We start from the raw sequence: 26,483 nt of genomic DNA, 5'->3' as shown, positions 1-26,483 counted from the left end.
CAAGCCCCGCCCCGCCTCCTGCGGCGCCACGTCCGTCCGCGCGCCGCCGGGGCTGCCGGGATTTGTAGTCCGAGCCCGCCGCCAACGCGCGAGTGCGGGTGTGGGGGTCTGAGGGATAGACAGACAGACCTCGGACAGGCAGACACACCCAGAGGGGCGACACTCAGGGAATGCGACAGGACAACGCTCAGACACATGAGCGCACAGACACACACTCAGAGAAATAGCCCTCAGATGCACAAACACAAGTACACAACACCCCTCCCACCCTACACAGATTCACATACAGAGTTGTGACACGGAGATACAGACACAATAATTCTCAGACACACACAGAGGCAGGATACTCAGGGAAACAGGACAGCCTTGGTACAAAACACACAGGTACACAACAACCGCAGACACACATATAGATACATACACAGAGGCCAAATTCCCAAGACGCAGACACAACACACAGATTGACACCCGGAAGTGGTACTTAGAGACAGCGTACACATACCCAGTAGTGTGACACTTAGAAACACAACACCCCCCCCCCCCACTCCCTGCCACACATTCTACACTGGAGTCAACCCGAGCTCCATACTATAGTGGTTAAGGATGTCACATGCTAGTTCAGGCTGGCCTCCATGTCTTCTAGGCTCTGTGACCTTGGGCAAGTCACTTAACCTCTCTGGGCCCCATTTCTTAACCTGTAGGATGACAATGACATTAGCAATACCCGCTTAATGGATTTTTGTGAGGTTCACATGAACAAAAGCATGTAAAGCACTTGGGACAGTGCCTGGCGCTGCTCAATAAATGTCCGAGAAGGAAGACACACCTGCCCAAAGACTCTCATGGTCAGATGCGTCCCACAGAGATGTGTGTGGACACAAGGAGGCTCCGCAGTGATGCACAGAAGACCTCTAAAATGCCAGAGAGATAGCTGAGGCATAATCTGGATCTCAGAAGCCTCTCAGCATGACCACAGACACGCCTGCCCAGGTGGGAAGCAAGAAGGCTCCTGAGAGTCACTGGAGACTTCATGCTTGTATGCAGCATTGTCATGTTGCCCTATAGTGACAGGTACAGATCCAGTGTCCCTTGACCCTGGGGTCGGTGGCTTCTCTAATCCTCCAAAGGATTAGAGACTGTGGGCTCTGGGTCAAACCAGGGAAAGATCACATTAGGGCCAAGGATAAGACTGGGCCTGATCCATCATCGTTTATCCAGTATGAATTCATTCTTTTTTCGGGGGGGGGTGGGTAAGGGTAGGCTTATTTATTTGTTTTTTAGAGGAGGTACTGGGGATTGAACCCAAGACCTCATGCATGCTAAGCCTGCGCTCTACCACTTCTCCCAATCCAGTATGAATTTCTGCCATGGCCAGCACTGTTTCTAGGAGCTGGGAACATGAGGGTGAACAAGCAGACGTGGGGAACAGTCAAAGGCAAGCAGAGAACTCCAGTGGTAACCTGTCGTGGAAAGGGCTGGAAGGAGACAGAGGTGTGACAGGGAGTAATGGTGAGGGAGAGACTCCAGAGGAAGGGAAGCCCTTAACAGCACCTGCTACCTACCAAGAACTCCATATATACATCTGATAAAGGAGTGAATATTGACAGAACTCTCTGATGGATGGGATATGGAGGTGCAGGAATGGAATCAAAGATGCCCCCCAGGATTTTAGTCTGAGCAGTTGGGGGCAGTGGAGCTATTTGCTGAGATGGGGCAGCTGCTGGTGGAGCAGGTTGACCACTTGCTGGATGGGGCTACCTTCCCTCAGTTCAGGTGAGAAGACCTGTTTCCTCTGCAGATGCCCCAGTGGAGGCAGCCTACTTCTCAGAGCCCGCAGTTCCTCCTCCACTGAAAAAAAAAAAAAAAAAAAAAAAAAAATCCCTTTCCTTCCCTAAGCCTCTCTCCTCATCTGAAAAATGAAAGCTGTTGGGAGGATGAGATGAGGGGGTGGGGGCTTGGTAGAAGCCAGTTGCTTTCTTGAGACTATGGCATGGGCTAGAAGCTTCATAAAAGAGGGGGCTTGGGGACTGCACTGCAGTATCTGTCCCTCATTTTTCGTATGAGCAACTTGGCATTTAAGGGACTCCATCCTCTGGAGCCGTCTGGGAAGGAGCCGAACCTGCCGCTTGCTCCATGGTCTTCACGGGGCAGGAGGCCAAAGGAAGCTCCCTTCCAAACCACGGAGGATGTGGAAGGCCTGGGGTTACCTTAGAGGAAGCGGCTTTCGCTGTGGTTGTCTGGGAGGTCTGTGGCCTGGGATGCAGTCTTCTGTGGGCCACGACCCAGGGAGGAGTTTCCCTCTTGGGATTGCTCCTCCCTTGGGGGCCCACAGGAAGGACATAATATGCCTGGTCCTGTAAACAGACAGAGGAGGGGGTTCCTGGAGAAGGAGAACCAGGCAGGGTTTTCTTGGCATAAGAGAAGCCACTTTTGGCCTAAGCCATTTTGTGATCTAAGCCTGGCCACCATCCTTGCCCTTGAACAGATGTCAGTAATTAACGATCTTCAGGGAACAAAAGAACAAAAGATTTACCAGGCAAGAGAAGAATTAACAATAGCAAAGGTACTATATCAGTTGTAAAGACTCCCAGGTCTCTTTCAATGGTAAGGATTACTCTGAAGCTGTCAATCCCCATATCAGCTGGAACCTAAAGCTGATGATGTTGACCTTTTCTGACCCTCGTGACTTCAACTAAAGCTTGGACTTTGCCTGCCTCTGAAGCCCCTTCATGAATATGCATAAAGCTTAGCTTAAAACTTCCACAATTTTGCTGTTCGGGAAGACACTGCTTTGGGAAAAATCCCTGGTGTTCTTACTGCAAGTAATAAATCCCTCCTTCTCCCTACCTTTAGCTTGGTTGTGTCTTTCGGTTCCACACACACCAAGAGGCAAACCCGGTTTTGGGGTAACAGTCTGAGTAGCAAAAGCCTTGAGAAGTCACTTAATTTGGACCAGTTTATTCTACAGTATTGCCTCACTTCTCAATTTCTCTAGTTTCACTAGATTTTTGCAATAAAAAGGATTTTCTCACCTAGTGACAAACCCCATGACAAGATTATGGCTGTCTAGACACATAATAAAGTGGAGCTTCAGCAGTTTGTCTTGTAGTTTCCCGGGCAAGGAGGAGACTGGAAGAGAATTTGAGCTGGGAGTCAGCGGCACGCCCTCCCGGCCCCGAGCAGCCCGTGTGACCTCACAGATGAGAAACGAGCATTATGAGTCTTGCACAGAGAAACCACCCTCCCAACAGGAGGTCTCTAACTTTGGCCAGTCATGTCACAAATACACCCAACTGTCCAGTCCAGAGGGCTGGGAATAAATCACCTTTGAAGTCCCTGCAGTATTCAGCAGAAGGCCTTCCACACAGTAGGTATTTGAGGCAAATCAATTAAACTGAATTTTTGGAGCATTTGCTCAACTGTAGGCTAAATGTGTTTTGCATGTATCATTGTTATTTTAAATGAGTATATGTTTTAATTTTTAATGTTTTTTTTTTCAGCTTAATTGATGTATTGACAACATTGTGAGGTATTTAAAGTGTATGATGTGATGATTTGACGTACCTATACACTGTGAAGGGATTTCTGCTCATCAAGTTAATTAACACATCCACATGTCACATACGTGTTTATTTATTTATTTTTGGGCGAGAACTCACATTTATTCTTATGTAGACTTTACCCACAATTCTGAGAGGTGAATGTTTTTTTTTGAGGGGGTGAATGTTCTTAATTCCCATTTTACAGATAGGAAAATAGAGGTTCAGAGTAAGACAGGAGAGAAGGGGGCAGGGCACAACCATTCAAGGTTGACACAGCAATTAGCACCAAGATGGCGGAAGATTCAACTCCCAGGAGACTTTGAGGCCCAATACGGCCCGGAGATATGACTTCCAGTAGATCTTGAGCTTCGTTATATGCTCATTGTAATATATTAGCATGCTAAATGCACTCCCACAGGTGCCATGGCAGTTCAGAGTCTAACCATAAAATGTCTAAAAAGTGGATGGTGTCCCAATTCCTGGGAATCCTTGCCCCTTGCCTAAAGTAGTTGGAATAATCCTCCCATTTGTTAGTATATGAAATTGCTGAGCCCATAAAAACTAAAAACTAACTGCCTTGCCTCACCCCAAGGCCTTTCTTGCTCTCTTGCTTTTGGAGAGAGAGCCTGCGCTCTGTCTGAGTGTACATCTCTCTGAATAAATCTACCTTCACTCAACTATGGCTCACTCTTGAAGTCTTTCCTGCTCAAAGCCAAGGACCCTCACTTGGTGGGGCACGTCCCAGGAACTCAACCTGGGACCTGGGACCTGGGACACATGTCAGGGACTGAGATCTGGGACACGACCAGGTCTTGTGCCCTATTCTTCTGCAGTAAGAGGTTCAACAGCTTGCCCAAGGACTGGGTGAGAATTGACGGCTGGCTTCAGTCCTAGAGAGCCATTCCACAGTATGGTTTTTGTGAATGAAAGCACATCGGCTGGACACAATCAGGGCACAGAAGTAGCATAAAGGACGAAAGACTGTCTTTCTCTGCTCAAGTCTGCAGTTTTCTTAGAGAAGTCTCTGTGACTTGAAATGGAACAATTGCCTGCAATCCAACGAAAGATTAAATACGCAGAAAATTAAGCTATCAGTTGATAACATTCTAATTTGGCTTGAGTTTAAATGGATGAGAGTGACCTACAGTTGCAAGCGTGATAGCCAGTGAAGCTGATTTGAAGTGGCAATGCCTCAGTTTCTTATCAGTAGCTGGAGGTGCAAAACTCATCTTTACAAGCCATTAAATTTGTCGTGAGAAAACCCCATCTTTCCCTGCAGGTCTAGGGATTAGAAGCAAAATCATATTATCCATGAATCCAAGGAATGTGACCTTCCCCAGGGCTGACGTAAATCAGCTGGGCATGAACAGACCTGGAAGGCAGTTTGCCCTCCTGCCCTCCCCCCGTGGGTGTGGGGGCCTGCCTGTTTCCCCAGTTCTTGCTGCCAAATTTGAAGCACAAGAGCTGAGGACTGGGTACTGTGTGGTCTTACTAAGATGGTCAAGAATTTTGAGATGATTTAAAAAAAATTTTTTTTTTGAGATGGCAACTTAAGGGCAAAGACACTGTTCTCTCAGTTTCTAATGATTTATGTTGGCTACTTTTTCCTTGGTAAACCGGACAGCTAGGTGGGAGGGAACTTTGTCCATCCTTGCCCCCAGCACCTCACCTCTTAAAATGCCTCGTCTAGTGCTTTTGAATCGTTCCCTTTTAAAGTGAGAAATGCTCACTAAGCTTCATTCTCAGTGAGTCAAACATTTTTCTTAGCCCCCTGATACAAGAAGCCTTTGTTTTCAGGATGATCTCACTGCTACAACTTAAAAACAGCCTTGGAGTATTCCTAAGAGTGAAAATAAGGTCCGCCCAAAAGTGCATTCGCAGAGGAAATGGGTAAATAAGTTACAACACATCTACACCACAGAGCATGTAACCAGTGGTTAGAAAGGCTAAGGTTGAAAACAAATTTGACATACACTGGTAGATCTTTATTAGCACTGAACAGGCCCTTACAATATTGTGGGGTAAAAATAGAAAGCTACTGTTATTCACAATAGCTAAAACATGGAAGCAACTGAAGTGTCCATCAATGGATTAAATGGATAAACAAAATCTGATACATACATACAAAGGAGTATTATTCTGCCTTAAAAAGGAATTCTGACACATGCTGCAACATGGATGAACCTTGAGAACTTTATGCTACGTGAAATGTGTTACAAAAAGACAAATACCATATAACTCCACTTGTATGAGGTAGAAAGTGACAGAAAAAGGTGGAAGGATGGTGGCTAGGGGCTGGGGGAGGAGAAATGGGGAGCTGCTGTTTAAAGGGTAGAACCTGAGTTTGGCAAGATGAAAAGAGTTCTGGAGATGGACGGTAGTGATGGGTGTACAACAATGTGAATGTATTTAATACCACTGAACTGCACACTGAAAAATGGCTGAGGTGGTAAACTTCATGTGTATTTTACCATAATTAAAAAAAAAAAGGAAAAAAACAGAAAATTGCTAACCAATTATTTCACATCTTATTTTTGAGGGGAAGAAATTTTATATATGCACACACTTGTGATGACATGAAGGTCCAGAAGGAAATAATGTGAACTGTCAACAGGGGATGTGAAACTTGGGGAGCTTCAGTTTCCACTTTTAACTTGACACACTTTTGCACTGTTTTTTCAGTTACCACTTTTGTAGTAAGCATCCCAGCCAAGGCAGCGGTGGTGGGAATTCATGCTTTCCCTGGGAGGGCTCTGGAGGTCATTTGTGGAACTAACTGGAGTTCACAGCTGAGCTGCAGGAATCTGTAACCTTGCCTCAATGAGACAGACAGACTTACCAGGGTCTGGTTTTAAGTAATTCTAATACTGGGAGCTGTAGAAGCCGGGCTGCTCTGTCTGTACAGTAACGGATCCCTGTTACTGAGCACTGGAGTAACTGTGGGCATTCTCGCACCAAGGGGGTGAGGCTGGCACAGCTACGGCACCACTGCACAGACGGGCAAACGGAGCAGCAAAGAGAAGGGATCTGCCCGAGGTTGTCCAGCGCTGAATGGCAAAGCTGGGGACAAGCCCCAGGTCCTGTGTGACACCAACTTTGCCTGCACCCACTGTAAAGCCCCGGCCCCCTCCTCAAGGACAAGGACTCCTCCTTCTGGAAACTTCACATCCCTCTGCAGCAAGTACAAGGAACAGGCTTGCTTTGTTGTTGTTGTTGTTAACAACGTAGAATAACATTTATTTATTTCTTAAAATGTTTATTATACATGCTGTATTTGTGGACAATCAAGACTGGTGATGGAACTCAAATTAGATATAAATTATGTTCAGCTGAGCTGGTTACAGTCTTGTCTGGCATGGGAACAGTTAAGCTGAGGCTTTCTTCTCCTTATAGGTGGCCATCATTTTCTTGATTTCAGCAATAGCTTTCCCTGGATTCAGCCCCTTGAAAAAAGAGAAGAGAATCAATACCAAACGGTAAGTGAAACCGAATGGAAGCGTCCCACGACCTTGGGGGAAGCAGGCTCAGGGCACGGTGACTGCAGATCAAGTCCTTTAATACCGGAGACCTGGCCTAAGAGCTCTCCTCTGTTTCCGCTTTTAGATATCTGAAAAGCGGCCAGCTCTCTCTGTCAAGAGCCCTGTCTCATTGGATTTCTGCTGGTGAGGCTACTGTAGCAGGTAAACAAGCCGGGGAAGAGCCATCTCTTCTATGACTGCGTGTCACAACCAGCCAGACGTCTCTTAAGGTCCCACATCAGTCACATCATTATGATTAAATCAGCACCCACAAGCTCTCAAAGGCACGTGTCAGAAATGACCCTCTGTCAACCCTTCAGAAGCACCAGTATGAGTCAACTGGCCGAAAACACTGGCCTTAGCTACAGTGTGACCCTGCAGCCAAAACATCTGTTCTGCAGGACACACAGTAATTAAACCCAGTGAACGCCAGCCTCGTAGAAGTAGGAAGGGAGATAACCAAGTATTCGGTAAAATTAGACACTCATCTCGGGTCAATGCAAGGTCCCCTTATTTTAGGACAACTCTAACTCTGGAAATAAAGTGTGTAGAAAGAAAGAAAGAGAAAAAGGTCTTTGGAGAGAGAGAAAAGGGACAGAGAAGACACTTCAGAAGACTGACAGGGAATCATCTCTGAGACATTAAGTGAAAAAGGAAGATGACCGTGACAAACGACACAGGCAACACTTGCGCGTAGCATCAGGTATCTCTGGGAGGGCACACAGGAGTCTGGTAACAGCACTGCTGCCGGGCGGGGGAAGACCCTGCACAGCGTACCCTCTGAACACTGAACCATGACTACCCCTGCCCCACCTGTTCATCGAAAGGGTATTAGACTTAGGCCGTCGGTAACAAGATGACACCCAGTCCCAGTGCAGGAAGGCAGGCACTGGCCTTGGAGGCAGGTGGCCTGCGTCTAGCCCTGCCCTGCCCACAACCTGACAGTGACCTTGGCAAGCTGCTCCCCTCTCCACCCCTGCCCCTGGGCTCAGCTTTGCCAGCTGTAAAAGGGTTGCACCTGATGATTTTCAAGATCCCTCCTAGCTCAAACAATCTGGGCCTGTGTCTGGTCTGGCCTCACAGCCCCAGCGTCCACCCCGCTTTACTGAAGGGGAGGGCGGGACACGGAGACAGTCCCACAGAGCCTCCGTCCGTCTGCTGCCCTCTGCGATGTAAAGGTTCATGCCCAGGCACGCCCCTCAGGATCCTCTGCGGAGCTTTGGAAGAAGTACAGAAGCCAGGCCCCAGCCTTGGAGATGCTGTCTTCTGACCGACCAGCTACAAGGGGCCAAGCACCCACTTGTTTTTTGAAGTAACAGAAGGTCCCGTTTATGGAGTGCTCACCATGTGCCAGGCACTGTTTTAAGCACTTTAGTGGCATGACTTGCCTCAGAAGTCACACAGCTCGCTGGGCAGACCCTCGGTGGAAACGTAGGCAGCGGGACACCAGAACCTTGCTCTCCCGCTGGTCGGGACCCCACCAGGCCTCACAGCCGATCTCCCACGTGAGAACCCACGTGAGAAGCACAGAGGCGGAGGGTGGGGCCCCTTGAAACACAGCGGAATTACCCTTTCTGGGTTTCATGTTAGTTAAGATATGCTGCCTTTTTTTTTTTTAACTGCGATCTGGTTGTCCTAGAGCTTTCCATCTTGCTGTCTGCTCATTGCACCTTTAAAATGGAATTGCTCTGCCCACAGTCTCTGCTCAAAGGGCAGCCCTGGCTGCTCCCTGCCCTGACTGGACCAGGGCTGGTGCCCGACCACAGCTGGCCAGCCAGCTCTGATGAGGGGCTGCCGGGGAAAGCTGAGCTGGGCCACTGAGATGCCCTCTGAGGAACGTGAGCCCAGAAAGACTGAGGGAAGACGGGCACACGCTGAAACCACAGGTCAGGGTGGGCCCCGGAAGCAGGAAGTATGAACAGAAGAGGGAGTGGAGGCTAAGTAAGCAGGAGCTCTGAGGCTGAGAAAAGACAGAGAAGAGAGAAAGCGCAGGCCCGCTGCCAGGGAGCAGAGCAGACCGGCAGTGATGTCACGACAGACCTTGGGGCAGGGAGAGGGAACCTGGCCCCTGCAGCTGCCTGTGTGCTGACGGCTCTCCTCCTGTGGCTCCTACCCAGTTGGGCTGAACACAGGCTCCTGTTCACGGGCCCCCGTGGCATCCCTGACTTCCACCAAGCCCCCGTGAACCTGACTTAAAAATCGTTCTCAAGGGGCCTGGAGAGTCTGCTCCGTGCAACAAAGTGCCGACAGCCTGCGGCTCACGCCGACACGACGCGTGCAGTCTGCTCCCCACCAGCACACGCCAGCTCCGCAGCAGAGCCGAGGGCCACGGCCCCACGCACCTTGGGACAGGTCTTCGTGCAGTTCATGATGGTGTGGCAGCGGTACAGAGAGAACGGGTCCTGCAGCTTGGCCAGGCGCTCCTCTGTGAAGTCGTCCCGGGAGTCGATCATCCAGCGATAGGCCTGGGAAGCCAGGGACTGGTTAGCTGAGCTGTTACCCTAAGTGGCCAGAGCAGCCCTCTGGTTCAGCTCAAAGCTCTAGGCGTGCAGAGGAAAGGGGACTCTCAGCTTAGATGCCTTGTCCCCACACTCTAGCTCTTGCCATTTTTCAAAGAAAGTCTCCTAACTCTTCTGTAACACCTTTTAATCATCTTGATTAATGATCCCCACAAACCTTTGAACCACACGCATCTGGACCCTGGTGCTTAATTATATACAACTAGGCATCGTCTTCAAATGATTTCATGTTGCTCATCAGCTTCCTCCCAGATTATGAACGAGCGAAGGCAGGGCCTGTGTCACACGACTCTCTTTATCTGTCTTCACAGCACTACCCATTGTCTCTGAGTAAACTGATGACTCAACAGACTTCTGAAGAGATAATATTTGTTCTACTTATATATATATATATTCTTTTAATTAGCATATCCATCCCAGAAGCCTGAGCCCAGCCAGCTGAACACTGATTAAGCTTCTGATCACTGGGCCTGCCCTGGCCGTGTTCCTGAGAGGACCTTCACATTTCCCAGCGACTCAGATCATTGGGACAAGCGCCAGCTGTGGGTGCACCTCATTGTTCGGTCTTTAATTTGGCCAGGAATCAGTACTGCTAACTGTCACACAACCACAGAACTTCTCTTTTTGTGGGACAATGAGAAACAAGAAGTTATTTTTGAGTTGCTTAAGAGTGTGAAAAGCACTGACTATAAATGTAAAAAGTGTAAGCTTCGCGAGAAGGCAGACGGGGCCCTGCAGTGAGCTGCACCCAGAGTGGATGGCAAGGAAATGTGGTACCACTCTCTCCCCACGCAAGCCCTGAACCCGGCGTTCCAGGCTTTCACCGGCCTGGAAACTACTGCCAACCTGACACCCGGGTAATTGCCCCTCAACAAAATGTCTTTCTCTCCTGCTTGCACATTAAAAATGGAAGGAGATGGGGAGCCTTCTGGCAGATGCAGTCTGGTGAAAGCAGGCAAGTGGGCAGGGAAGAGCCAGCTGCACAGGAGAACGCTGTAAACATCTGCAAGACACGGCTGCCACCCCGCAGCCACCACCCCGGGCACGACCCTCCCCACACTGACGTGAAGGCATTTTGCAGAGGAAGCCCCAGACTGACTAAAAGGCCATGTAACTTCTCTCTAACGAATGCCAAGGAAGGAAGCCGCTGCGCCTCAAACACCTGGTTTCCAACAATACACTGTCCTTTTGGATTTCTGGATGCTTGAGTTTCAGTTTCTCTTAAAGTCAGGCAGGAGCACCTCACCTGCATGAGCACCGCGGGTCCCAGGTACTTGTCGCCGTTCCACCAGTAGCTGGGGCAGCTGGTGCTGCAGCAGGCGCACAGGATGCACTCGTACAGCCCGTCCTGCGCGGGGAGGACAGGGCAGTCAGGGGCCGCGACCGAGGCATGGCTGTGTCCTTAGCGGATTAAATGTGAGGTCTGGGGTCAGTGCGTGAACAAAGCGCCCACTTGCCCGTGAGCGTTCTTGGCAAAATCCTAGGAGTGGTTTGCAGAGATTTATCCGACTCATAAAAAAGATCTTGGAATTGAAATTTAGAAATTTGCTGAATTACAGCCCAGAGTTCTTAAGTCTAAGTTGAGTGTACTTATTCTTTAATAAATTACCCCATTTATTTAAAAAAAAAATTAAAGAAAACATGAAAAAACCTTACCACCCCCAATGCAATCTAACAGAAATTAAAAAGGCCCTGGGTGCGAGGCATGTGGAGTCTACACCAGCCTCTCTGCCCTGGCTCAACAGAGACCTCACTTCAGGTTTTCAGTGGGAACACCAACATCGTCCTAAACAGCCAACCCAAACTGAGCACCTTGTGCTTTACTGACTTTACTTCATTTGATTGTCACAATAATCCTGGGGTGAGTGCTATCGGATTCCCATTTACAGGTAAGGCACGAGGTCCAGAGAGGGTAGGTCATTTGCTGAGGGTCCCACAGCTGCAAATGCCAGAGCTGGGATGGGCCCCCAGGCAGCCTGACTCTGGAATCCCTACCCTAACACTGCCACACTGACTCAATCTGCCCAACCAGTTCTAATAAACTGGACTTTCTGATTTGGGGAACAACAGAAGCTGATTCAAAGTGGTAAAACAGAAAGGCACACTGACATCTGAAATGACAGCTGAAAACAGATGACAGTCGATGGTTACGACTGTAACCACAAGTCTTCAACAAAACCTATGTTCTGTTCAGGAAGCTGGTGGGAGTGTAAACTGGCCCCACTGGTCTAGAAAGCATAAGGTCACACGATTAAGAGCTTTAATGACCGTCATATTCTTTAGTCCACTTATAAAAAGGTAGTTGTCGACAGAGATTTATCTTTGGGTGGTAAAATTATAAATTATTTAAAAGTTAGTTCTCTGTATTTTCTAATTATCCATTATGAGCATAATGGCTTATTTAAAATCATGGGGAAAAAGCTAGGTTCAGCATATTAATTTACAGAAGAGAAAAAGGCCGAATAAGCACAGTTTGGAATTTAAATGAGTAAATTCTGACTAGAGCACACGCTCAGGGGAACCTCCTCTCCCTAGTACCACCACACGGAGGAGGCGTTTACTAGCTACAAGCCTGCCGACCCGAGGAACGCGAGACAGCCCGCTGGGCCAGAGAGGCCAGTTCCAACCTGGACCCTGGGATGCGTCAGGCTCCCTGCGAGTTGGAAACTGGGGGCAGAGCTACATCCTGAGAACAAGAAACTCTTGAAAGAGAAGTCAGCTGCTTACTCTGACTTACAACATCACTGCATCGGCCCTCGTCATCTCCATGATGACAGAGCTTGGCATTCTTACCAGCACTTTCCTTTCCTAATGTTTTATGGGGAAAAGGAGAGGGGTTAAGTATTCCCCAAGACCTAAAGGGGAGAATCCATTTGTTCATTCACACAACTAATATTTACTGATAAAAAGCACATACCAGGATCCTGGAATCCAGAAAGGGGTAAGACCCAGCCCCTGCCCTTGAGGTGTGCTCGTTCTGCTAAAGGGTTGTCATGTAAATGAGTGAAGTGGTGACCCTGAGATAGCACATGTTCCTTGGCCTTGTGCAGGCACGTTGTTGGGACCTATGGTCCCCTTCCCAACTCTTCCTCTCCAAAGGACACTGAGTATGCTGGGAGTGAGTGTGCAAATCAGAGACTTCTTAGAGGAGTGTGCAAGAGACTAAAAACTCGGTAAGTCCTTCGCTTTCAGTGACTTTACAGGCTGTACAAAGAAGGAGCAAGTCTAAGAGTGAGAAGGCCTGTTCACAGCCTCACACAACAATCAGTAGATCACTGGTCCTTGCATGGGTTCGCATTACCCACCCGGCCCCAAGAGGATGGATATCCAACCCTGGACAGGCAGTTTTGAAGTTCCCTTCCAGAAGACACTAAATGGTCTGTATCATCTCATGCTGCCACCGCCCCTCCCTCAGCCCTCAAGTCACACTTCCCAGCAAACATCTTTGCAACAAAATTCCTCAAATCAAGAAAATAAATTGGGACTAATGACCAGTTTCTCCCGATCTTCTATGGACTGCAGGTACTGCTGCTTGCCTTCCTGGGACTCGTCCTTCTTCTTTAGGTAAGGCTCAATGGATTTGTACTGAGCGTAGAAGTTGCTCAAATCCTGAGATAAAGAGGAAGAAGAAATGCGTCAGATTCCACCACCACCCCTTAGCTTTCCTATTTACCCCATTTCTTGGACACTGCCTACTTTTCTGCCCTGTGACACTCTCTTCCTTTGGCATTGATACTTGCAAAGGTCACCAAAGGAGAAACGGTCACAATGTAAGCATGATTAGGAAATCTCCTCTTTGCCCACTTGGGAAACTTTCCAATCCCACAGTCCTGTCTCGCCACTGTCCTTTAAAACATTCAGTCAGAAAAATGGAAGGTGGTCAAACAGATGAGGTATAAATTAAAACATGTAACAACGGCTGCTCTCCCAGTTGGCATTTTCCACATGAATTCTTTGTAGTTATGGCCAGATTTTTCATTTCTGAAAATGTTTCAAGTTCAAAAAACTTCTGTGCCCTGTTATTCCCAAACAATCCTCATGAGACGAGCTGCTGGAGGATCTTCTAGGCCACTTATCTTCTGCCATTCAAATTCCTTAACTAAAGTCAGGCAGGGAAAAGGCTTGCCCTAAAGATCTATAGCATAACACATGTACCTCTGCCCTCCTTCTCAAAAAAAAAAAAAAGTTGGGGGGGAGTGGAGAGAGAGAGGCAAACGGGCAGAAACTCACAGGCACAAGATCCTTTATCACATACATATGTGGGAGAGGGTAGATTTTTGAAACTTTGTTGAGGTTGGTGTCAATTCTTCGGGTGCAAGCTAGAGTGTTGCCTCCGTTGATGTTCATCGCACAAGAGCCGCAGATACCTGCGAGAAAACACAGTCAACGCCGCCCTCCCCAAGTGCAGTCAGTCCAGCCTCAAATTCTTCCCCCTGCATTGTCATTGCCCTACCATCAGGGGCAGCGCTGACGTGGGACATACCTGTGCAGAGGTGCCTGCTGCTTTTTTTTCCTTTTCCTTCTTCCTGCTGCCCAGAATGTAGACTTAACAACTGTAGTTACAAAAACCATCCTGTGAAACCACGAGGCAACCCTGCGGTTGGAAGCTGCCTGCTAAGGGTGGTCCTGGAGCACAGAAGGAGCCTGGGGGCGCTGCTGGCATCGTGGAGTGCCCCCACCACCCTAGCTCCTTGCTTCATGTGTTTTGAGAGATAAATCAGCCTTTGGTTTGTTTTTTTTTTGAAGCCACTGTAATTTGAACTCAAGCTTTTAACAGATACAACACCCCAAAGCAAATCAACAGTCTCGATCATCTTAAAGTTGAGGGCTGTATGCAGATTATCCAGAGACAGCTCTCATTCTCCCGTCTCCCCAGAGCAGTGCAGTGGCTGCACTGGGGATGTGAAACCCACATGAGCTGCCGTAGCACTGACTTTTTAAGAAGAATGAACTCATGTGAAACCAAACCAAAGCAAACCACAGCAAGCAAAAATAAGGTGCTGACCAAAGACCCAGAAATGAGAATTTTCTTAGCCCGGACTCATTTCCTGTGTATGGAATTTCCTAGGTTTTTCAGTGTTAAAAATGACTCTGCAACCTATAGCCCTGCTACCACTTCTCTGAAGCTGTTCTTTGAAGACAGCAGCCCAGAGGAATGTGACTACCTGTGAAACTTACAGAGCTGTCACTTCCATAGGACTATGTTCTCTCCTCTCCTGTTAATAAAGAGATGATACAGATCTGTCTTATGCAAATACTCCTACAGTTCCCCAAGAGATTGAGTATTATCAATATATTTACGTATGCCTGGCATTCGACTAGAGCAGTACTCTTTCATAAGAAATGGTATACAAAAAAAAAAAAAAAAAAAAAGAAAGAAAGAAAGAAAGAAAGAAAAAGAAAAACAAATTCAATGAAACCTCTCTTAAAAAGGCTTCCTTGGAAATTTCTCTTCACAAACAATGGAAACAAAAGTAGTTGCAATTAATATCATTCTGCCTCATTCTTTTTAGTTCACATGCGCCACACCTTATGTTCTTGGCTATGAAAGAGTTTTACGGGGAAAAGTTACTGAAAAGCATCTTTATTTCCTGTGTTGCCAGGACTTATGTGGGGAAGGTTGGTATTTAACTACAGCAGAATGTTCCTTGAATAGCAGGATCCAGCCACACTATCATTATCTGTCAGCATTTGCTACATGAAGTCCAATCCTGTAAGATTAGCTGAATCAAAACAGATGTCTTAGAAGTAGGACTTTAAATGCTTGAAATGCACAGCAGAACAAAGATAAAAAGCAACGGGCCAATAGCTGTAATGACTTTTTTTTTATGGAAGGTTATTTGAGGGAGAAAGTTCGATTACAGCCATTGGTCTTGGCCCCAGCTGCCCTGTTTTGGTTTTATCCCAGGTTTTCCAAGCCTGGCCAGTGGAGTATACTGCCTGGGAGTGCAATTCTGGAATCTGACAACTCTGGCTGACTCCTGGCTCACCATCTATCTATGTGTCTTTCTGGAAGTCTCCCTGGGCCTCAGTTCCTTCATGTGTACACTGAGTGTAAATAACCATAGCACCTGTCCATCTCACTCTGTAAAGTCCATGGATGGAGCCTGCACATAGTCTGTGCTCCACAGCCGTCAGATCAGTCAGCCTTCATAGCACCCTGTGTGACTTTCCCCACACCTGAGTACCATTTGAATGATTAGGAATTTTCTTTAAATCAACTCATTTTAACTTAAATTCGTATTTTAAAAATCATTTTTATCAGTTACACTATCATTAGTAACTATATTTTTCTAGTACATAAAATAAATGCATAGCTATTAAAGTAAAAAATGCTGGTCTGCACACTGCCTGGAATCAGCCCCTGTGGCATCAGCAGCACACTGCAGGGACTGCTGTTCCCACCCAGAACATACCCACTGACCACCCGCTCTGTGCACATGTAATGCTGGGAGCTGGAGGGGAACACACGTCCCGCTGTTGGACAAGAGTCAAGTGTGACAAGCACCAGCTGGAAATCCCCCACTGCCCCTCTAATAATGAGCTCCGTGGTGGTCAGCCAGCATATCCGTGCTGGTCCTTTAAGGGTACAGTGGCTCACAGGGACCGCCAGATGCAGTGAATATGCAAGTGAAAACTCCCGAAGGGAAGCAAACTCAGAAACCAGAACTCGTAACACAGTTCAAATTTCCGACACTTCTGTCCAAGAAAAGAAACTATGACTGGTGGCAAGGTCACCTGGCAGAGCGCTGCAGCTGCCCTCCAGGTACCCCCCTCAGTTCTGGCCAGCCCAGGCCTCCTTTGGGAACCAGAGCAAAAGTGTCCGAGCCTAACGGGGAAGGAAACGCTTACCTTCTCTGCACGATCTTCGGAAGGTCAAGGTAGAATCAATTTCATTCTTAATCTTGATTAAAGCATCCAATACCATAGGGCCACAGCTGACCAAAAAAGAAAAAAATCCACAAAAGTAAAAAACAAACAGACTGACCCAGTTGTATGTATGTTAAGCTGAATCTCCCTACACTTTTATCATAATATGCTCTGAGACACCTGTGTATATTGGCTTTCTCAGGTCACATTCAGAAATTTTTTTTGATAATTTTATTTTTGTACATTCTTACACATTTTAAGTACTGCAGAGTTCTGTTCTGATGACCACACTGCACCCACATCTCTAGGAAATGGAAAGCTGAAGAAGTAGATAAGTATTTAGGTTAGGAAACAATTTCCACATACTGGCAGTTTTTGTTTTTCCTTCTAAAGCTCCCTGAAAAGTTTTCCCAAATAATTTATTCCAAATTTTAGTTTTGTTTTTTGGATGCAGCCAGTAAGTAGCTTTAGATGGTTAGTTAATAGCTTCCCATCTATAAAGCACAGAGAGCAACGCCTATGTCTCATAGGACTGTTGCAGGTGAATTTACACTCAGGAAAATGAAACACTCAGAGGAGAGTCTGCCACATACATTCAGTTTATTTATTTATTATTTTTTTATTTTCATTTTTAAACCCCTTTATTGTGGTATGGTTCCTGTACAGTAAACCACACATACTTTAGACGTACACTCTGATGAATTTTGATAGATGTATACACCAATGAAACCACCACCACAATCAAGATAGCTAACATTTCCATCACTCCTCAAGAGGTGCAATTCTTGAATTCCCAATTTATCCCTTCCCACCACCTTTAATCTCTGGTAACCGTAAGTCTGTTCTCTATGTCTGTGAGTCTGTTTCTGTTTTGTAGATAAGTTCGTTTGTGTCCTTTTTTTTTTTAGCTCATATACATTCAGTGTAACTGTGACTATCATCACGCAGAGACCATGATTCTATGGAAAGGCCTTCTCTTTGAAGGCCTTTATCTCTAAAATGGAATTAACATTTATATCACAGGATTATTATGAAGTTTAAATAAAAACATGTGATTTTCATAGAACCTGGCCCAGATAAGTGCTTAGCAAATTTATTTCCTGGTTGCCATCCCTCTACTCCTCTTAGCATTTTTCTAGATTTTAAAAAGCATGCCCCCCATTTCCTTTTTCCCTCAGCTTTGAGATCATTTTTGACAAATAATATTGTATAAATTTAAGGTGCACAATGGGATAATCTGATACATATATATAGTGAAATGATTACCATATTAAGGTTAGTTAACACATCTGCATTATCTGTACACATTTCTATCAACATGCCACACCCTTTTCACTGTATCTCTGCTAACACTGGGAATTGTAACCTTTAAAAACCTCTGCTATTCTGAGAATGGAGAAATGTTATTATTGTCAGCATTTTAATTTGGGATCTTTGAAAAGCCTGCTCTGTACCAGGTTCTGTTATAGGTGCTAAAGATACACCAGAGGACAAAACAGATGAAAATTTCTGCCTGCAAAGAGTGTTTATTCTAAGTGGCCTAATTCTATAAATTCAGCCTGTCCACGTTCTTTGCCTCTTTGTTTACTGAAATCTTGGGTTCCCCCTCCTCCAAATTAAAGATTTGAGCCTATCATCTTGTAAAGGAAAACCTCTTCTGTTTTTCACTACTCCACTACTACTCATCCCAGTATTTGACCTCTGGTCATCAAATGTGTGGGTCTTTTTCCCACACTAAGCAATTCTGCAACACCAAGTGGGTGTCCCACAATGTAACTCAGTTCTGACACCATCTATCGGAGGTTCTCATGACCCCCTCCTTCGGTTTGCTATGGTGGCTCACAATTCAAATAGTTCACTGGTTTATTATAAAAAGACACAACTCTGGAACAATCAAATGGAAGAGACGCACAGGGGAAGGAAAGTATGTGGGAAGGGGAGGAGAGCTTCCATTTCCTCCTCTGCAGGCCCCTCTCCCAGCACCTCTTGGAGTCTACCAGCCCAAGCTCTGAACACCCTGTCCCTCAAGGATTTTTATAGAGGCTTTAATTACACACGGTTGGTTGATCACATCATTGGCCATCTGTGAGTGGTTCAACCTCTAGCCCCTCTCCTCTCCCAGGAGGTCAGGGAGGGAGCTGAAAGTTCCAGCCCTTTAATCGCATGGCTGGATCCCCTAGCAACCAGCCCCCAACCAGTGGTCACCTAGGCTTTTAATGAATCACCTCATTAATATAAACTCAGGTGTGGTTCAAAGGGCCTTGTTATGAATAACAAAAGATACTCATTTCACCTTTACTATTTATCTGAAGTTATTTCAGGAACTGAGAACAAAAACGAAATATAACAAAAGATAACCCTACAGCGTTTATTCTTTAGGATTACAAGGGTTTTGGAAGCTGGAAATCCCGGATAAGACCAAACATATAGCACAGCATCACACATCTATTACACCTATTGCTGATCCTGCCCCTGCCCTCAACCCGCAACTGGCTATGTGACTTCCAATTCTGGTTAACAGAATTTATAAAACACACATAAAATCTAAGTGTTTACATTGTTAAAAGCTGACCATTTTACCCCTTATGATACTATCCCTTTTTAAGTCTAAAAAGACTACACCTCTTCCTGAGGTCTGATGAATATTTTGAATTTTCTTCTAGTTTTTACATTTTAAAATTATTCCCCCAAAACTGCAAAAATGGCTAGTCAATTATCCCAGATCAATGACTAACTAAACCTTCTTTTGCCTCTGATTTGTGATATTCCCCCTCCACCTAACCCATTCTATACTAGCATCTTATATATAGTGAAGTCCACTTTGGGACTCTTTTTTTATTCTAATGACCTATCTTTTCTTGTCCTGCATGTTTTAAATTATGTACATCAATTCTACTTACTCATTTTTTTAAGTTACAAAAGCTAATATCTGCATCTTATAAAAATTTCAAATATAATTAGTTAAAAAGCCAAAGCCCTTCCTTTCAACTGTCTCATGATAAATTTCATAATAGGTAGGCACTATTAAGAATTTGGTATCAGTTTTCTCAGACTTAAAAAAAAGTGCAATATATATATATATATAATAGCATCTTGCTTTTTTCATTCACGACTCCACCAAAGGACTGTAATTAACTAGCCATTTTCCTATGGAAGAACACTTAGGTTGCTTAAACTCCTTCTCTGTTAATACACAATGCTGCAAATAACATTTTTGTACATAGATATCAAGCTTGTTTTGGCTATTCTTTGTCCCTTGCATTTCCATGTGAATTTTAGGATCAGCTTGTCAATTTCTGGGAAAAAAAAAAAAAGAGAAAAAAAAAAAAAAAGGCTGGTAGGGTTTGAGAGTGATTCTGTTGAGTCTGTAAATCAATTTGGGGGCGCACTGCCACCTTAAAAATACTAAGTCTTCCAACCCAGAAACATGAAATGTCTGTCCTTTTGTTTAGGTATTTGTTAATTTCTTTCAGCAATGTTTTATAATTTTCAGTCTTGCATGTTGTTTGCCAAGTTTGTTCCTAAGTATTTTATTCTTTTTGATGTTGTTGTAAATAGAATCATTTTCTAATTTTAGGATTGTTCATTGCTGGTATAGAAATAAAATTGATTTTTATATACTTACCTTGTATCCTACAACTTTGCTGAACTAATTTATTAATTCTAGTAACTTTTTGGTGTGAATTTGTTAGGATTTTCTATATATAAGGTCATGTCATCTGTGAAGAGAAACGGTTTCCTTCTTCCTTTCCAATTTCCTTTTATTTCTTTTCCTTGCCTTATTTCCCTGGTGAAAACCTCCAGTAAAATTCTGAACAGCTGATGCTGGTATAAAAAAATTATTTTTGCACACTGACCTTGTGTCCTGCAACCTGTTAAATTTACTGTGTTCTTGTAGTTCTGTAGATTCCGTGGAATTTTCTGTGTAAACAATCATGTAATTTGTGACTAGAGATGATTTTATTTTCTCCCTTTCAATCATCATGTCTTTTATTTCTTTTACCTGCCTTTACTCACTGGTAAGACTGTCCACTAGAATGCTGAATAGAAATGGAGAGTGGATATCTTTGCTTTGTTCCTGGTTATGGGTAAAGTATTCAATATTCACAATTAAGTATGCTGTGTTAGGTTTTTTCCGTACTTTTTATCTGGTTGAGGAAGTTCCCTTCTTTTCCTAATTCGCAATTATGGTTTTTCTCCTTTATCCTTTATGTGGTGAATTACAATGACTGATTTTCCAATGTTAAGCCAACTTCATATTCCTGGGATAAACTGAAACTTGGTCATTAAGGCATTATTCCTTTTTACAGACTGCTAGATTTGATCTGCTAAAGTTTCTTTCTTTTTTTTTTCCTTTTTCAGTTTTATTAGGTAATTATTACAGTTTGACTGCACATGTGCATTATATTGCATGTGAATACATATATACAGTATACTGCACATATTTTTTTTAGTTTACATACATGTACTGATCATTGTTTCTAAGAACAGATTAGAGCTTTAGCTTTTTAACCTTACATAGTTATTAAAGGAATAAGGCCAACCACATACTAAGAATCAACAGAATGTGGTAATCCAATCATAAAGGACAGTTACACATATTCAAAGATCAGCTAAGATTTCTTGAGGATTTTTGTGTCTATGTTCGTGAAAGATACCAATCTGTAATTTTCCCTTCTGTAATGTCTTTGTTAGATTTTGGTATCAGGTTATGATGATCTCATAAAATGAACCAGGAAATGATTATTCCTGTTTATTTTCTGAAAGAACACTGGTGTTAGATTTTTCTTAAATGTGTGGTATGATTCACCAGTGAAGCCATCTGGGCCTGGAGTTTTCTGTGTGAAAGTGTTTTTGGTAACACATTCAATTTCTATAACAGACATAGAACTATTTATATTTTCTATTTCATGTTATAGCAGTCTGGTAAGTTATGCTTTTCCAAGGAATTTGTCCATTTCATCACATTACTGAATTTCTTATGAAGTTATACATAACACACTCGGCATTATTTTCGTATCCATAGGATCTGTTTTGATAACCCTTCTATCTTGATATTGGGATTTTGTTTTCTCTCATTTTTGACCAGATTGGCTAGAAGACGATCAAATCTGTTATTTCCAAAAACATAACTTTTGGTTTCATTTATTTCTTCTATCAGCTGTCTCCCCCCATTCTATTTGTTTTTATTTTTATTATTTCCTTCTTTTTACCTGCTTTAGCTTACTTCCCTCTTCTTTTTCTACCTCCTTAAAGTAGAATTTTAGATCACTGATTTTAAACCTTTCTTTTTTTAATATATGCATTTGAAGCTATAAATTTCCCTCTAAGCATTGCTTTAGATGCATCTTGCATATTTTAAAATGCTGTATTTTCATTAACATTTAGTTCAATATAGTTTCTGATTTCCCTTGTGGTTTCTGCTTTGATGCATGAATTATCTTACTGTTACTGCTTTAAATTTTAATTCCATTGTGGCCAGAGAATATACTCTGTAAGATTCCTACTTTTTGAAATTTACTGAAATTTGCTTTATGGCCCAGTGTCTTAGTGAATGTAGCACGTGCAATTGAAAAGAATGCATATTTCACAACTGTTGGTGTACTGTCTCAAAAATATCAATTAAATCGAGGTGGTGATAATGTTCAGATTATCTAGTCTTTACTTTTAAATTTAGTTGTATCAGTTGCTGAAATAACTGCTGATGGTTATGTGTTCCTTAAATTCCTTAAGTCCTTTAATTCTGTCAATTTTGAGCTCTGTTATGCCTGCATACACATTTATGATTGCTATGTCTTCTGATAAAATGGTACCCTTATCTTTAGGAAACATCCCCTCCTACTTCTGGTAGTATTTTTTGCCTTGTAGTCTGCTCTATCTGACGTTACCACAGCCACTCTATCTTTCTTATGCTTAATGAAGTTTGCATAAATATTGCTTTCTATTCTTTCACTTTCAACCTGCATCTTTATATTTAAAGTGCATTTTTTTTTTGGTAAATAGCATGTGATTGGGCTTTGCTTCTTTATCTATTCTGACAATCTCTGCCTTTGAATTGGAGTTTAGTCCCTTTATACTTGATGTACTTACTGATATGGTTGGATTGGGTCTATCATTTTACTATTTGTTCCAACATTTTTCTCCCCTGTTCTTTCCTTCCTTCTTTTAAGTAGTATTTTTAGATTAAGTAAATATTTTTAAATTCCATTTTTTATATATATATATATATATATATATATATATATATAAATTCCATATATATATATATATATATATATCTGTATTTAAAAAATGGTTACTCTGGAATAAGTCCTTAAGTTTTCAGTCTATTTAGAGTTAGTATTGCATCACTTCATGTAATGTAAGAACCTTCCAACCTTGTAGGTCAACTTGCTCCCAGCTCTCAAGATACAGTTATCATATGCATTACATCTATGTAAGATATATTTTACGTAATGCAATACTATAATTTTGCTTTAAACAGTTGTATCTACTTGAATACAATTAAGAGGAAAAAATGGTTTTATATTTAACACATCTGGTGCTTTCTGTTACTTTCCTAACAGCTGAGTTTCTACGTGGTATTATTTTTACTTCAGCCTGAAAAACTTCCTCTTTCATGTGGTTTCAGGCTATGAATTCTTTTACTTTCTATTATCTGAAAATATCTTAAAAAAATTTTTTTTATAGTTTTTTTTTAATGGGGGGAAGTAATTAGGTTTGTTTGTTTGTTTATTTAATGGAAGTCCTGGGAATTGAACCCAGGATCTCATGCATGCTACGCATGCACTCTACCACTGAGCTATACCCTCCCCACTTGAAAATGTCTTAAGATTATCTTCCTCTTGAACAATCTTTTTGTTGAATCCAGAATTCTAGTTGACAGTGTTTTTTCGTTTGGTAATTTAGAGAAGTCATTCCATTGGCTTTCGGCTTCTCTAATTTCTGATGAGTAGTAGATAATCATTCACATTGTTTCCCTGTATGTATTGTTTTTCTCTCATGGCTTTCAAGATTTTTCCTCTATTTTTGATCTTCAGTAATTTGATTATGATGTGCTTGAATGGTTTTCTGTGTACTTACCCTGCTTGGGGTTCACTAAGCTTCTTGAGTATGTAAACTGTTTTTCACAAGCTTGAGAAATTCTTGGCCATCACTTCTTAAATATATTTTTTGCTTATTCTCCAACTCCACTCCTTCTGGGACTACAATTACACATATGTTAGATCTTCTGATACTGTTCCATAGATAAACAAGTTTCTCTCCTTTTATAAAAATCTTTGTTTCTTTTTTGTCTTAAGAACAGATAATTGCTAGTAATCATTTTCAGTTTCACTGAATTTTCCCACCGTCACTTCCAATCTACTGTTAAGCCTATCCAGTCAATTTTCTATTTCAGATATTGTATTTTTCAGTCCAGATTTTCCACTGGTTCTTTTTAAATAGTTTCTACCTCCCTGCTAAGACTTCACATCTCATTGTGAGTGTATCTTCCTTTATCTATAAGCACAATTATCATCGCTTAAAATCCTTGTCTGCTAATTCCAATAAATGGGTTGCTTCAGGCTGGTCTCCACTGACGGTCTTTTCACTTGAGCACGTGTCATGTTTCAGTGTTTCTTTGTAAGATTAGTAATTCTGGATTGTATGCCGGACCTTGTAACATGTTGTAGTACCTTGGACTGTGTATTTCTCAGAAGAGTGCTGATTTTATTTTTTTTTAAAGCAACAATTAGTATTGCTGAACTCAAGACTGGGGCAGAGAGTTTGGGGCTCCCTCTCTGTGCTTCTTTCCAGGATTTCCCCCTCATTTTCTGGTTGTTCAAGCTTGTAAGACTGTGTTTTTTTTTTTTTTTTTAAATCAAGCTTTAGCCCTTGCACCCTCACATCAACTGGGGCTTGCCCTCAGGTAAAAAAAAACATGCAAGAACAGTTTATTTACCCAAGTAACATTCTATTCTTCCAAGTGTCGTCTCCCTTCCAGTGTCGGCCTGCTTTGGTCACTCTCCTGTGCCTTCAGGTTGCTGCTTCTTATATTTATCTTATAAACCAGAGTGAATAGTTATTATTTGTGGGAGGGCTAGTCTGATGAAAGCTATTCTGCCATTACTGGATGTAAATGCAATCACTTAAAATTTTTTACCATCAAAAAATAATGATTAATTTAACTCTTTCAGTTTAAATCACATTCTATAAGTTTTAATTTGCAATGTTTTTATTTTCTAAGTATCTGATAATATTTTATTTATTCCTTAATCAAGTAGTTATTTAAAAGAGTGCTTTTTAATTTCTAAGTAATTTGGGTTTTTTGTTTTTAATAAGAATTTTTGTTTTATTGTATTATGGTCAGCAAATGTGGCCTGTACAATTTTCTTTTCTTTGAATTTTACTAATAATTTTTGGTTGCTGAGTATCTGATACTTTTGTCTGCTTGAGAAGATTATATATCAGTTAACTCTATTTCAGTAACAGAGTTATGTATTGATAAAGAGAGTAAAAAAGACTTTTAGAGTATTAGTAGTTTCAAATAATTTTTTTGATGCCATGGAAGCTTTTGTTCAAAAGAAATAAAACACTTACTCATTTACAAATAAAGCAGATCATAAAACAGGACAGTCTGGTTACACAGGGGAGAGGGAGGTGTGGAGCAGCGCGAAGCTAGAGCCCAGCTCACCAGGTCTTCCTCTGGCTGCCTGGGGTGATCCTTTAAAGTGGAAGATGATGGAAGAGGAGTGGTGCAGAGAGATGTAATGTGACGGGCTCAACCTGCTGCTGCTGGCTCTGAAGGTGGGGACTATTAGCCAAGGGATGCAGCAGCCTCTAAAAGCTGCCAGTGGCCCTCAGCTTACAGCTGACAAGAAAATAGGGAACTTGGTCTTAATAAGCAACTGAATTCTGCCAACAGCTCAAATGAACAGAAAAGATTTTCCCTTAGTCTCTGGAAAGGAACACAGCCTGCTGACACCTTGATTTTAGTCGTGAGACCTTTACCAGAATTTTAACCTATAAGATAATAAATCTTTGTTGTTTTAAGCCACTAAGTTTGTGGCAGTTTGTTATGACAAAAATAGAAAGCTAATGTATGGATCATTTTTAATATTTTAACTATATCCCTATCTCGTCCTATCACCATTCTGGGCAAGATTACAGTATTCATCACTATTATATAATACATAGGTCCAGACACATAAAATTAACATGAAAACATCGAATATTTTAAAATTGTAATGTGTTAAATGACTTCAAATACTATGCAGAAAGCCAACTCTACCAGTATTACTAGAAGTCATTACACTCTGATGTGCAGGGAGGAAAGGAATTTTGTAAAAGTTATTCTTCTTGGTACTATCTTTTTGAATCAGGTACCTACCTCACTCTTGTTTTAAAAAGCGATGATAAATTCCAGAGCCATGGATAATCTGTTTTTAAACCTTCCAAGGATGGGAAAAGCAAGTCCCTGAATCAGATCAAAAGCTCACCTTCATTTTTCAAATATCTAGCTTTCACAGAGATACTCACTTATTCAAATCAATTTCGTAAGTTTGCATATGAGGTTTATCTCCAGTCTTGTCTGGGTCCCATCGGTAGATGGCAAATTTCTTGATTCGGGGAGCTGTGGCTGCAGCTGTCTGGGCCCTGCGGCAAGCCTGAAATTGAACAAGTTCACAAGAAGAAAAAATTTAAATTATTGAAAATGCAAGTAAATCCTTCTATTTAGCTGGCACTTATAAACAGCAACACTAGATACAAATCCACACTTTACTGAAACACAGTCTTGGGAAAAGCAGTCATCCAAAATCCAACACACAGCACTAAGCACCTATAATATGCCACACATGGTGCTGGGGACTGGTGAAATGGCCCTTAATAAAACAGACAAAGCTTTTTTGCTCTCATAGAATCTACTTTGCAGTCAGCAAGAGAGAAATGAAATATTCACAATAAAGTGCAGAGAGGGAAGAATACGGCAGAGACTTACTGTAAGCAGAGTAAGTGGTCAGGGAAGGCTCCATAAATGATATTTAAGCTGAGGT

The 26,483-nt window shown here is 42.8% G+C and overlaps 1 protein-coding gene and 1 long non-coding RNA gene across 2 annotated transcripts in view; both read right to left on the bottom strand.

Annotated features, from left to right (window-relative positions):
* Window positions 1-6,742: 6,742 nt before the first annotated feature.
* SDHB (succinate dehydrogenase complex iron sulfur subunit B) overlaps window positions 6,743-26,483 on the bottom strand; it is a 28,974-nt gene continuing 9,233 nt past the window's right edge. The window contains exons 2-8 of the mRNA XM_010957470.3: window positions 25,969-26,096; window positions 16,432-16,517; window positions 13,810-13,946; window positions 13,072-13,188; window positions 10,826-10,927; window positions 9,403-9,525; window positions 6,743-6,985 (exon numbers count right to left, since the gene is read on the bottom strand). Coding sequence (XP_010955772.1) covers window positions 6,908-6,985; window positions 9,403-9,525; window positions 10,826-10,927; window positions 13,072-13,188; window positions 13,810-13,946; window positions 16,432-16,517; window positions 25,969-26,096 — 771 coding nt within the window. The 3' untranslated portion in view covers window positions 6,743-6,907. The remainder of the gene's footprint in view (window positions 6,986-9,402; window positions 9,526-10,825; window positions 10,928-13,071; window positions 13,189-13,809; window positions 13,947-16,431; window positions 16,518-25,968; window positions 26,097-26,483) is intronic.
* On the bottom strand, window positions 20,792-25,962 carry LOC141579637 (uncharacterized). The gene is made up of 2 exons (XR_012511435.1): window positions 24,392-25,962; window positions 20,792-23,654 (listed from the first exon to the last, which is right to left on the bottom strand). It is a non-coding gene; the product is annotated as an uncharacterized LOC141579637 (long non-coding RNA).

Source organism: Camelus bactrianus, chromosome 13, assembly GCF_048773025.1.
Source record: "Camelus bactrianus isolate YW-2024 breed Bactrian camel chromosome 13, ASM4877302v1, whole genome shotgun sequence".
NCBI classification, from domain to species: domain Eukaryota; kingdom Metazoa; phylum Chordata; class Mammalia; order Artiodactyla; family Camelidae; genus Camelus; species Camelus bactrianus.
Note: the sequence above shows the minus strand (reverse complement) of the source record. Positions and strands in the feature narration are given on the sequence as shown.